Source organism: Oryzias latipes, chromosome 9, assembly GCF_002234675.1.
Source record: "Oryzias latipes chromosome 9, ASM223467v1".
NCBI lineage: Eukaryota > Metazoa > Chordata > Actinopteri > Beloniformes > Adrianichthyidae > Oryzias > Oryzias latipes.
Genome location: NC_019867.2, coordinates 13787026 through 13801279, shown reverse-complemented (window position 1 = coordinate 13801279; position 14254 = coordinate 13787026). Strand labels below are relative to the sequence as shown.

Genomic DNA, 14254 nt, shown 5'->3' with positions numbered 1-14254 from the left:
TTTAGAGTGACACTTTTTGACATTATAAATCTTTAACACTTTAAAATTCCCACTGCTATAATATTTTGGTCTATTGTAAAAACGTTCTCAGTTGTCTTTTTATTATCATCATGTCGTTTTTAGACAAAATGAGAAAAAAAACTTGTTGTTTTGTAGTACATAGTTTCTGCAGAGCGACAGTAGTTCACCAAAAATTCACCTCTGAGTTATAGGCAGAACTGTAAGCGTGTAAGCCTGCTCTCATTTCCCATCATCCGTTTGTTTATACTCTCTCCATGCTAGTTTACAGGCCCACAACCCCAACCTAAAATTACTGGTGCAACAAAAATGGGGAGCAATTTTGGAGCTATCATGCCATACAGTTTTAATCCAGATTCCAGCTCAGGCGAGGAAAATAACAACGTACATAGATCCATTTGTCTGGAAGTGAATGCACAGAGAGGAGCAGGAAGCTTAAGACTAATAGATGCCCTTACATCACTCTAACATTTATTATAAATGGCAATTTTCATCTCCTGATTCTCAATGTTTTGAATGAAGAAATACTCAGAAATGCAATTTTAATATGTAGACATGATATAAGAACATGTTGAAATCACCAAAAAACAAGACACAATCACACACCGAAAAAAAAAACAGAACACTTGACCCCTGAGAACGAAGACAAATGTTACATGTGCAAGATTTTGACGGCTGAGTAGCTCGGTTGGTAAGGTGAGAAGCTACCATGCAGGAATCCAGGGTTGGATTCCCGGAGGGGAAGAAACAATGGTACTGGGGGCAATTACCATATCAATGGTGAGCAGTTAACATCACTCAGTGAGGGTCCTTAGGCAAGACCCTTAACGCTACCACCTCCCGAGCGCAGTTCAGTTGCAGCTAACCACTCCCCCAGGGGATGGGTCAAATGCGGAGAAGAATTTCCCCATTGAGGGATAAATAAAGTATCTGAAATTTTTTTTTTTAAAATGGCATAATAAACCTGTACAGAAAATATAAGAACTTAGGCATAGCGTTTAGTGTCAGAGCACTAAAGGAAAAGCTTCCCAGGTCTTGACAAAGATGGAGTCCACCAATCAGATAATCAAGGGAGACATTGTTTAATTCAACTTGCTTCTACTGTGGCCTCCATCCATATTCTGAGACTGTTTTATCCCTGACAGGGTCATAAGTTGCTGGGGCCTAACCCAGCCACTGTAGGGCAAAGGCAGGGTACACCCCGGACAGGTCGCCAGCCTGTTTAGAGCCACAATCACCCACCCATGCACACACACATTCACACCCAAGGTCAATTTAGAGTCATCAGTTCATCTCTGAAGCCCATTTTTAGACTGTGGGAGGAAGCTGGAGTCCCCAGAGAAAACCTTCACATGAACAGGGAGGACATGCAAACTCCACACAGAAAGGTCCCAGCCAGGATTTGAACCAGGGCCTTCTTGCTGAGAGGTAAAGAGAATTAATTCCCTCTCCATGGCCTAGAATTTTGTTGTCAGAGATCCAGTTTGTAGAAAGACATTTTCTAGCACAGAAAATAATCAGTCTGAATAGGTTTCTGCTGTATATTCTGCTAACAGCAGGATCCATCAATTTTTTTAAATTTCCTGACAAATGATGCTGTACATTGAATTTGAGCAGGACCAGAAGCAGTGTGTCAGAGTACTAGTGTCAGTCTAACACTTTAAACACAACGAAGAACAACCAGGTTTGAATTTCTGGCACTGATAAGAAGATATGTGAGCTCTGTGGAGAATAATGAACTAGGTCACTTTGACTCTGTTACAAACGCACAATAAATAAATCCACACTAAGTTCCTTATCACAATTATTTCAAGTATAAAGTGTTTATTTGCATGACTTCGCAGAATATTGTAGAATTTAATGATAAAATACTTTGACTTCGTCAAATACAGCTGTTTCTCAATGTCTGATATATCCTGAAAAGAGTGACAATTTCTGCAACTTGCTGCTGTGTGATTGGCTCAAAGTTATTAAATGGCTTAACGTCATCAGTTTTTTTTTGTTTTTGTTTTAGCATGTCCTTACTTTTAGTCACTTTTTAATTCGGAATTTTAAATTCAAGTAAAAAAAACACAATTTGTTTATTTGTCTGGAAATACTAATCAAAATCTAAAATGTTCCTTAAGAGCAAAATGTTTAGCGGATTTCTCTGTCAAGAGTTCAAACTGCTTTTGTTTTTTTCTTTGGTTGAATTCCCCAACGGAGAATCAGTTTCAAAAAAGCAACTGGGTTTCATTTCCCTACATGCTCATGTAAAACAGTTATAAGTAAGAATGGTGACTTACAAACTGAAAATAAATGGAAATTTTTCTGGCCTGGAAATAGGTTGCAGTTTCTCCAGAATCTCATCCTGACAGTAAAAGCTTGACTTCAGAGCAGCTGCAGCTTTGCAGGCCGGTGGAGCGGCCTTGACATGTGCTGTGCTGATAGAGCTGTTGCTGCAGCTATCCCCGTCAGTGTTGACATTTCCCAGTCAGCAAACGCACAAACACACACTTGAGTAAAGCAGCATTTAGCAGGTATTTATGTCTGCCAAATGTCAATTCCATTATACATTTAAATTAGATGCACATTGTAATATGAGTCAATTTCTACGGTATCTAATTTCATAATACTAAAGTAGATTAAAGACTATTGGAAAAATGACTCCTGTCTCAATGGTAGGTCTTAGATAAGTCTTCAAATCTTTGCCATGTTTTTGTGTTAAATTCAAGGACAGTTTCCAGATCGCAAAGACTAAACACAGTCACTCTGCAAGAACAAGGAGAGTTTTAAGGTCCTCTGCCTATGTCTGAAGGAGTTCTGTTCTGTTATCCATCACATGTGGATGCATTTTAGTGCTCCTTGCTTGCAAGTCTGTCTTTCCTCTATCTTAAAAAATTAGACTCTTTCTCTAAATAAATCTTCCAACAAAGACTCAATTCTTTGGAATTTTAAAGTTTAGTCAACTTTAGTCAAATGTCTTCATTGTTAGAGCACATTTGCAAATAGCACACTGAGTGTGAAATCTGTGTCAGTATAAATATCCTCTCAATATCAAAAGGGGAAGAATGTTGGCGAATAACACAACAAAAACAGGAAGAAGAAATGCAAACCACTTGGTAACCTGCTGCAAACATCCACATCTTGTCTGCACAACTGAGGGTAGAATTCATTTGACAAAACCAGAAGCAGAAAAATAAACATTCCAACCCTCAACTAATCAGTAATCTGCAAAATAATAAGGTTTTATCTTATGCAAACCCTTAAAATAGAGCCTACCTGCAGTAGAGACTCATTCATGATTATAATGTAGGCAAGAACTACAAATTTTTTGGATTATAACTAGTTTAAGATAAATAATTCATTATTAATTAATTAATATAATTGAGCCAAAAATTGCATAACAAAGAAAAAAAAATTATGGATGGAATAGAAATCACACTTTTGGGGAAAAAATTTTTAAACAAAAAACGAGAACAAGAACAGAAATTTACCTTGAAAGGCAAACCATAATAATGGAATAGATATTAATAATAATAGACTGAATATATTCACGGTTCACTACCGTAACACATTGATGCTTATTTAGCTTCATGAAACATAGGATTAATTGAGTTTATTAGGACAACAAATGTAATCTAGCCACAGGGGTTGCAAGCCAGTAACTTCTGTGCCGGTCCCAAGCCCGGATAAATAGAGAGGGTTGCGTCAGGAAGGGCATCCGGCGTAAAAATTGCCAAAATAACCATGCGAATCATCCACAACACTTTAGACATACCGGATCGGTCGAGGCCCGGGTTAACAACGACCGCCACCGATGCTGTTAACCTACAGGGTGTCGGTGGAAATTTGACTACTGTTGGTGGAAGAAAGAGGGGAGGCAGAAGGGTCCGTGGCCAGAGAGAGAAGGGAAAAGGCAGGAACATAGGTTTGAGAATAGGGACTCTTAACGTTGGCACAATGACAGGGAAAGGCAGAGAGCTGGCAGACATGATGGAGAGAAGGAAGGTAGATGTACTGTGTGTGCAGGAGACAAGGTGGAAGGGCAGCAAGGCACGTAGTATTGGAGGAGGATACAAACTGTTCTATCATGGTGTTGATAGGAAGAGAAACGGGGTAGGAGTGATTCTGAAGGGGGAGTTTGTAAACAGTGTTCTAGAGGTGAAAAGAGTCTCAGACAGGATGATGAGCCTAAAGTTAGAAATTGAAGGGGTGATGGTGAATGTAGTCAGTGGGTATGCGCCACAGGTTGGCTGTGAGTTAGAAGTGAAGGAGAGATTCTGGAGTGAGTTGGATGAGGTCATAGAGAGTTTTCCCAGAGGAGAGAGAGTTGTTATTGGAGCAGACTTTAATGGACATGTTGGTGAGGGCAACAGAGGTGATGAGGAGGTGATGGGCAGGTTTGGTGTGAAGGAAAGGAATCTGGAGGGACAGATGGTGGTGGACTTTGCGAAGAGGATGGAAATGGCTGTAGTCAACACTTACTTCCAGAAGAGAGAGGAACATAGAGTGACATACAGAAGTGGAGGTAGGAGTACTCAGGTGGACTACATCCTATGTAGACGAGGTCATTTGAGAGAGGTTAATGACTGCAAAGTGGTGGTAGGAGAGAGTGTAGCCAGACAGCACCGCATGGTGGTGTGTAAGATGACTCTGGAGGTCAGGAAGAAGAAGAGAGGGAAAACAGAAAAGAAGACCAAGTGGTGGAAGCTACAGAATGAAGAAACTTGTGAGGAATTTAGGCAGAAGTTGAGGCAGGTCCTGGGTGGTCAGGATGAGCTTCCAGAGGACTGGGAAACTACAGCAGAGATTATCAGGGAAACAGGTAGGAAGGTGCTAGGTGTGTCATCTGGAAAGAGGAAAGACGGTAAAGAGACTTGGTGGTGGAATGAGGAAGTACAGGAATGCGTCCAGAGGAAGAGGTTGGCTAAAAGGAAGTGGGATGTAGAAAGGACTGAGGAAGGTAGACAGGAGTACAAGGAAGCGCAGCGTAGAGTGAAGAGAGAGGTGGCAAAGGCCAAACAGAAAGCTTACGATGAGCTATATGACAGGTTAGACACAAAGGAAGGAGAGAAGGACTTGTACAGGCTAGCCAGAGAGAGAGACAGAGATGGGAAGGACGTGCAACAGATAAGGGTGATTAAGGACAGAGATGGAAAGGTGCTAACAACCCAAGAGAGTGTACAGAAAAGATGGAAGGAGTATTTTGAGGAGCTGATGAACGAGGAAAATGACAGGGAAAGAAGGGAGGAAGATGTGGTTGTTGTGGAGCAGGAAGTAGCAGAGATTGGAAAGGATGAGGTTAGGAAGGCTCTGAAAAGGATGAAGAGCGGAAAGGCCGTTGGTCCTGATGACGTACCTGTGGAGGTATGGAAGTGCTTAGGAGAGACAGCAGTGGAATTTCTAACAAGGTTGTTCAATAGGATTTTAGAGAGTGAGAAGATGCCTGAGGAATGGAGGAGAAGCGTTCTGGTTCCGATCTTTAAGAACAAGGGTGACACGCAGAACTGCAGCAACTATAGAGGAATCAAGTTGATGAAAGCTGTTGATTTCCCACAGCTTCATCCCACACAATGAAGCTGTGGGAAAGAGTAGTGGAAGCCAGGCTTAGGAAGAAGGTGGAGATCTGTGAGCAGCAGTATGGTTTCATGCCCCGTAAGAGCACCACTGATGCCATTTTTGCTTTGAGAATGTTGATGGAAAAGTACAGAGAAGGTCAGAAGGAGCTGCATTGTGTGTTCGTAGATTTAGAGAAGGCGTATGACAGGGTGCCGAGGGAGGAGCTGTGGTACTGTATGAGGTCGTCTGGAGTGGCAGAGAAGTATGTCAGAGTAGTTCAGGACATGTATGAGAGAAGTATGACGGTGGTGAGATGTGCTGTAGGTCAGACAGAGGAGTTCAAGGTGGAGGTGGGACTACACCAAGGATCAGCTTTGAGTCCTTTTTTGTTTGCTATGCTGATGGACAGGCTGACAGACGAGGTAAGACAGGAATCTCCCTGGACAATGATGTTTGCGGATGACATCGTAATTTGCAGTGAGAGTAGAGAGCAGGTGGAGGAACAGCTAGAGAGCTGGAGGTTTGCTCTGGAAAGAAGAGGCATGAAGGTCAGTCGTAGTAAGACAGAATACATGTGTCTGAACGAGAGGGATCAAGGTAGAAGCGTTAGGTTACAGGGGGCTGAGGTGAAGAAGGTGCAGGAGTTTAAGTACTTGGGGTCAACAGTTCAGTGTGATGGGGATTGTGGAAAAGAGGTGAAGAGGCGAGTGCAGGCAGGTTGGAGCGGTTGGAGGAAAGTGTCAGGAGTGTTGTGTGACAGAAGAGTGTCAGCAAGACTCAAAGGAAAGGTGTACAAGACAGTGGTGAGACCAGCTCTGCTCTATGGGTTAGAGACGGTAGCAGTGAGACAGAGACAAGAGGCTGAGATGGAGGTAGCGGAGATGAAGATGTTGAGGTTCTCCTTAGGAGTGACCAGGTTAGACAGGATAAGGAACGAGTACATCAGAGGGACGGCTCATGTTGCCTGTGTTAGCGACAAAGTCAGAGAAGCCAGACTGAGATGGTTTGGACATGTTCAGAGGAGGGATAGTGGATATATTGGTAGAAGGATGTTGGAGATGGAGCTGCCTGGCAGGAGGGCAAGAGGACGGCCAAAGAGGAGATACATGGATGTCTTAACAGAGGACATGAAGTTGGCTAACGTTAGGGTAGAAGATGTTCATGATAGAGTGAGGTGGAAAAGGATGATTCGCTGTGGCGACCCCTGATGGGAAAAGCCGAAAGAGAAAGAAGGACAACAAATGACCAATTAGATAACCATAGCAAAAATAAGATGCTAAAAAGTCAACTAAACTCTTTATATCACTTCAAATAACTAAGTCTCTTGAATTTCTGTGTCGCTTCTGAACAACTTCATCGAGCCCGGCGTAAGACTTCTTCAGTATTAAATACTGATCCACACACATATATAGTGCCCTCTAGTGGTTGTTGCTATTTTTTTTAATTGAATCACACATAAGTCGCACCAGAGTATAAGTCGCACCAGCACGCCAAACTATGCTAAACTCTGAAAATACAGTATTTTGTATTTAATCATTTTATGTGAAGGAACTGGGGGGGAAAAAAAGACAAAGTATATTTTATCTGCTTATTTACTATTTATTGGTTTAACATAGAAAAAATAAAAATAACATCCATGTGCAGGGAGTGAGTCTGGTAGCCTACTTGTTTTAAACTCAAGTAACATTAATAAAAATATTTTATCACAGTCCCAAAGTTTAGGCATCATGAAGAACCAGAACCAACGGTTCTGACTACAGTCTCTGTTGCACCTTAGTACTGCTGGATGCTGCAGCACCTTGAGGTGTTATGCCACAGAGACAGCATCATCTGCTTTTAAGCTGCTTTCTGTTCCATCCAGGAAACAGTCCTGAGTAAAGCAAGAAGCCACATCTCGTTGTAGACATTCCCTCCCGTCTGTGAATCACTTCTGGTCAGAAAACGAGCTTCTTCTTCATTACGGCTGAAAATAAAAAAACAAACAACATGTTAAATTAATTAAAGTAAAGCATTTATAGATACAACCACTTGACATCAAGTCCGTTTTCTTTTCTATGCATTCACATGCTAAAAGTCCAGAGTTTTTATCTACAGTGTTCTTTCTGAAAGTCTCTTTGAGACAGGATAGAGCAGACCAGAGAATATGTAGTCATTATCCAAACCACAGGAGGAGCACAAAACAGGCTTTGAACCTCCCAGTTTCACCAAGAAACCAGCCCTCCCCACCACTCACTGAACTGCAGTGTTTGCTCTACCATATTCTGAACTTCTAACTTTAACTCAGCCAACACCCACTAAATGGCTGGGTTTGGTTTAGAGGTATGCTGCCTTTTAAAGGTTACCATGTGGACTGTGAGAAGCCAAACTATTTACTATTCTTTCTGAAGTTTGGGCTTTCACGGGACATTTAGGAACTCTTTTAGACCCAAACGTGCTGCTCACACCAACAGAATAAATAAATATCAAAGATATGTACAGGTGATCTTTGTTTATTACACAAATATCGGTAAATCTGGCTCAGGGTGGTCTTTAGAGGATTAAGGATGAACTTAAGACTATAAATATAAAAAGAAGTCATAAATCGATCTTTACTTGTTTCAAGGCCTTCAATTTTCCTCTTTAGCCCAACAGTTTCCTTTTCCCTCAAAGCCTCAGCCGAGCAGTTTGGTCTGGGGAGCTGTGGACCCGGTGTGGGTCCAGGCCGATTACTGAAGTACTTCATCTTTAGAGCCTGGGCAAAACAAAACAAACAACAATGGATGTACACTATATCTGCAGGTATCACTGCTGTGCCTCTCATACTTGTTTCCATATATATTATGTGTGGTTTTACAAAATAAATCCTCTCATGAAAAATCCAAAAGTGTTTTTCTGTGTCTTCATCTTTTTTGATTCTTAAAAGAAATATAAAAAGAAAACCTAATTTGACATTTACAGAATACGTTTTATTGTGAAGCCATATAATTCAGCGTAAAATAAACCTGCTACCTTTAATGAAGCATGTTCTAAAGATCTTTTATTTCTGGTTTTTAGATTTAAACAAACTTTTTTAAACAACATGATCTTAATAAAACTGGCACAATTTTTTTTTTTAAATGAAGAGGAGCAGCTGCACTGTAACATGGCATTTACCTGTGTGGCTGTGGTCCTGGTTGTGGGGTTGAAGGTAAAGAGGCCCTGTAGTAGCTCAAGTAAATCATCCCCAGCTGCACTAAATATATGTTCCAGCGGTGTGCCAGGAAATATCTTGAAGGACACAAAGTCTGGCAGACTACTCATTCCCTGCAGAGACGGTTGACAAACAGATGTTCGCAAGGAGTTTTACCTCTCTTAGGACAGTCTCATCTGATATATAAAGGAAAAAAAAAACTGAAACCAACAGGCCATGTTTCATCTGTGGCGGTTCCAAGAGCCTCGAAGATTTTGGTCAGCTGATCGAGATCAGAGTCTCCAGCAAGGAATGGTATCTGCAGAGGGGGAGACAATCATTTAATAGATCAGCGCAATGGATGGATATTTATGTGAAGTTTATGTACCCGAAGAAGCAACTCTGCCAGGATGCATCCCACCGCCCACATGTCAACGCCAACCCCATACATCCTGGCACCAAACAGGAGCTCAGGGGAGCGGTACCACCTAAGGAAGCAGTTGGGGAAAACGGAGCAAACAGTCACGTTAAGAGGAACAAAACTCTCAGATGTTTCCTCCCATTGGAGCCAAGTCTAACCGAGCAGCACTCATTTATGGCTTCTTTCCACTAGTTCATAGCTCATGGACAGCTTTCTGTTACCTCACTGGCCCACTTGTGTAACAGCTTGCAAATGAAATATTAATCAATCAAACTTTATTTATGTAGCACTTTTCATGTAAAAGTATAACACAAATCCTCCACTAATGTGTTTAACTCTGAGCAAAAATGTACAGCTGCAGCACCCCATAGATTCAAACACACAACAGCAATGGGTTCACTTAACTTTAGTTAAGTGATCAAAGGAGACAAATAATTTGATCTTTTATTTAGTAATCTAGCATTTATACTTTCATTTAACATGGAAAATCATTTCTGAAAAGAATCTGCAGTATCTGAGCAAACTCAAAGACAGAAAATGTTACGTTTCAGCTGAACTTCGACTGTGAAAGCCAGTCACAATTCAATCCCCAGAATTTAAAATATTAACATTATATTAGTCTACTCATCTGAAATATAATTTCTATCTAAATGGAAGAAAATCTTGTAATTGGTTGTAGTTTCATTTGGTGGAACTTCAGGTATAAGTTAAACTGGATGGGTTTTCTTTAGGTCAATTTGATCTTTCATTTCTTAACAACTCTTTTGAAGTGACTAAAAACCTGTCGGATTAAGATATTAAGATAAGATACAACTATTTTTATAATTTAAAAAAAAGATTATTCATTTTTCATTTAATTTCATTTTATAAATAATAATTTGAGAAAATGATCTCAAAATGACAAAAGTGTCTTAAATAAATCCAGAGGAACATTTGATGAAGTTAATGTGTGATTGACCTAATGCTGGAAGTCAGAAGCTGAGAACCATCTCACATGTGAAAAAACCTCAATAAATACATTTGTAACACAGGAAACTTTTCCCAAAAGCAGCTTTAAAGCCCAAGGCAAGAGTCATTTGGAACCGCCACAGAGGTTAACTCCATATTTTCTTTGAAAGTAAAGCTTTTGAACACATTATTTACTATTAAATAACACATTTTAACATTAAACCTACTTATATTTTATCATTTTTCTGAATGAAAACAATTTATTCTTAAAATCTTTTTTTTTAAACGTAAACATTGAGATATGAACAATATTCAGGCAGCTTTGGTCTTGCTTTTCTAAATTGCTATTAAAGAGCAAAAGAAAAGAACACAGACAAAATTTCTTATGCAAGTATTTTGTCACCTTTTTGTTGTCTATATTTCCGCAGAATACATTTCTCTGCAGACTTCCTTTACAAGTCGGTCGTCACTCTGAAGCGCATTGAGACGACTGTTGTTGTGATTTAGGGCTATATGAATAAAATTGAATCGAATTGAACTCTGCTGTGTAGCTGATGACAGCAACTCTCTCCGCTCAAAAGGTAAAAAGTAAAGCAAAAGCTAAAAATTCTTAACAGGTTCTTAGTTTGCACAGACCTGGTAACAACTTGATGTGTGTAGACTCTGTTAGGGCTCCCAAAAGCTTTGGCCAAACCAAAATCTGCCAACTTCAAGACTCCGCTACCGTCTAACAGCAAATTATTGGGTTTCAGATCCTGCAAACAGAATTAATAAATTACTTAGAATAAACAGAAAAACCAAACATTACAAAAGCATGCATACCATGAACAGTATGAAAGTATGAAAAGTAGTGTATGAAATACAAGTGCACTAACCCTATGTAGAATCCAGTGCTGGTGCATGTATTCTAATCCCTGTAGAGTCATAAGGATGTAGGCTTTGATGTTGGCTGGAGTCAGCACCAGGCTGGTGTCTTTAATGACAACCTGTTATTAAAATAAAAAGGCAGTTAGAAAGAACCTTCCTGTTTGCTCCCAAGTAATCACCATCTATTAACATTTAATAACTTATTTTAGAAGTTATTAAAATTGTTATTAAAAGAAGAAGAAAAAACAATTTTAATAACTGTAAGCCATACTGAAAATGTATTTAGATTTCTTAAAAAGTATAATAAATAAAATGACAAAGGAGACACATGCAAATCAGCTAAGATTTGACTTAAAGATCAACACAGCAGGGCCCGTATGTTTTCCCTTTGTCGAATGTTGAGAAGCAAAGGCTGTTATCTCAATCAACTCATATTACCTGAAGTAATCATGTTAAATATGACTCAAATATTCAAGGTTTTCCTAGGTTGATATAAGATATGTCTCACAGTTTCCACCCTTCCTGCTTCGCTAATGTAAGCAGCTAATGGAAAAAGCTCAATGTGAGTGAAAGGCAGAGGGATATGCCCCCCCCCCCATCTTAGACCCTAACACATCAGAAATGGGTAAAATATGAAGATGAAAAGGAAGACAAATATAAGAATATATCTTTGATTTTGATTTGAAATAGTTTATTTCAAGCAATCAAAGAAAAAATAATGCACAAAACAATACAACCAGCAGTTTTACATTCATAAAAAGATGTATTAAACTTAGGATAATTAGACAGTAAATAAAAGATTGCTTGAAAGGAAGTGGATATAGACACATTCTCACCTCTAGATCTGTTTCCATGAAATCAAACACCAGACTAATGTTTGATTTATGCCCAAATGCATCCAGCAGCTACAAGAAAGGGAAATAAAAAGCACAGTTAGCATTAGACAAAATGTTTATTCACAACTAAGCAATAACATAAGCTGCCATTCAAATGTTTTTAGTAACATGACTAATAGACAGTACAGTTCCTCTAAATTGTAATTGTGTCTGTATGTTAACAGGAGCAAATTCAGTTCAATACCCCGATGATATTTGAATGATGCAGCTCCTGCAGCAATTTGATCTCTCGGAGAGCAGTTCGATTTATACCTATATAGGTAAAAAGAAGCACAAACAGTTGAAAAAACAACACCAGCTTTGTCAGTAACGACGTGCAGAAAGGCTGCACTTACCATCTTTAGCCTCAGTTCTGTGGCCTACTTTAATCTGAAAAGTAAACAAACAAAAGATACTAGTTTGTTGATAAACAACAACCCATAATAGACCATTTAAAAAGTACAATCACCAGGAAGAGCCCGTACCTTTTTAATGGCAACTATTGTGTCAGTCAATTTATCTCTGGCTTTGTACACAGTGGCGAACTAAAGAAGGAACAAAGAACATAATGTTTAGTTTCCCAGTCTTTTTTCTTTGTTTGTTTTGTCATTGTTGCTGATAAAGTGAAAGTATTATTATTTTTTAAATGGTCTAATTGTGTTTAAATAGCAGCATGGCCAGGTTGCTTTGTTGACATTAGGCATTGGCTAATGCTAGTTAGCTTAAGAGCTTTGTCTCGGCAGATATACAATACCAATACGGCTTTAAATAAAAAAAAACAGGTTTTAAATTACCATAACAGTTTCTGTCCTACCTGACCCTCTCCGAGAAAGTCCAGTTTCTCATACCGTTTGGATCTTGTTTTCACATCCACAGACATGTTAGCTAACTGTCAGTTTCGGTAAATGACACTTCCGGTCACGTTGAGGGTCCTCACAAACTGTTTCCGGGTGAATTAGCTTTAAATAAAACAAAAGCGCCACCTGTCGATTGAATTTGTACAACACAAGTCGTTTGTTTTGGAGCGCTCTTGTGTCTTGTTTTGTTTAAACATAAAATGAGATAATTATGTCATAAAGTATGTACCACTAGTGTGTCATAATAGATAATTGAATGCTGAAATAAGGATATTAATTTATGAGGAAAAATTAAAAGCAACTTTCATAACCCAAGTTCAACTTCACCATCCACTTTGACAATGCACTACTACACAAATAAATAAAGAATGAAAAAATGTTTTTACATTAAGTAGTGAAATTAAGTTTACTACAAGTACCCATGGTCTATTCTACAAGTTAGTCAGTATATTATAGTTACATTTTTAAATACAATCTAGGGTATATATTGTAAACTTAAAATGTTCCTGAAAGACACTAAATGTTCCGATTTAGTCTGGAGAAGTGTTTAATTATTTACAATTAGTACACTGTAAGTGCAGGGTATATAGAAGACTTACTATACTCATACTTATACTCAAGTAAACTTAATTAAAAAAACCTTCAAGTCCACTATTATTTGCTAAGAGTTACGAAAATGTCCTTAATTTGGTGGAGTGACAGCACATCAGTGTAACAATCCCAACTCAGTTTTAAGATTTAAAAACTCCAGCTGCTTTTGAAAAGATCTAAAAAGATTTCAGATTTGTTTAAAATAGTTTCTATGTTTGCTTACTTGTAGCCAATCTGTCCATAATATTCAAGTGTGTTTGTCCAAAAACACAATAGGCTCATGAGTAGATTTTAATGGCTCGATGTAGTGTGCACCACGGTTACATTTCTCTCCGTTTTTTTCTTTTTGCCATGCAGTTTCTCTCTTTTTATTTTGTTTTATTTTATTTGAGCAGTTTTAACATTGGTCCCTTGAGTGCCTCTTCTGTCAGTTAGGAAGATTTTGTGATCCATGCTCCACTGAGCACATCTCTACATCCCATCTCCATTCACAGTAAGATACCCTCACATCCCAGAGGATTAGGCACGGCTTCTCTCCTTTGACCCTCCTTGTCTCCGTGCCTGCACACAGCTGCACACACAATACACACTCACAACTGATTTTCATTTTAATGTGAGGTTGACAAGAGAAGTGTGAAGGACCAGCAGGCCTGATACACCCCTCATATGCACATTCCCAGTCTGACAGCACACAGATGTGGCTGACAGTATGTGTCTTTGCAACCAAGCAGAGAGAAATAGTGAGAAGAGAAGCTTTGCTGCTGCGCTCGAGCCTTCAGTGCCTTGGTCGTCAATATTTAGGGAGAAGAGTCAGCTAAGTGCGGGGAAACTCACAAATCAGTGGTAACACGGATTTAGATGACCAGCACTAAAGGAAATGCTGATCTCCTTTCATTGTGATGGGTTTTGGGCCCTTTTCGATGTCATTTACTTCTGGGCCCTGTGGTTTGTTCCAGTAAATCTCATGATGGGCAGCGCAGCTCACAAA

The 14254-nt window shown here is 39.3% G+C and overlaps 1 protein-coding gene across 1 annotated transcript; it reads right to left on the bottom strand.

Moving 5' to 3' along the window:
• Positions 1 to 7137: 7137 nt before the first annotated feature.
• Positions 7138 to 12755, bottom strand: cdk7 (cyclin dependent kinase 7). The gene is made up of 12 exons (XM_004072423.4): positions 12633 to 12755; positions 12304 to 12363; positions 12175 to 12208; positions 12024 to 12091; positions 11780 to 11848; positions 10952 to 11062; positions 10713 to 10831; positions 9096 to 9195; positions 8940 to 9026; positions 8692 to 8841; positions 8152 to 8290; positions 7138 to 7522 (listed from the first exon to the last, which is right to left on the bottom strand). Exons 1-12 carry the CDS (start codon positions 12696 to 12698, stop codon positions 7494 to 7496), a joined length of 1032 nt encoding a protein of 343 aa, XP_004072471.1. The 5' UTR covers positions 12699 to 12755; the 3' UTR covers positions 7138 to 7493.
• Positions 12756 to 14254: the final 1499 nt, after the last annotated feature.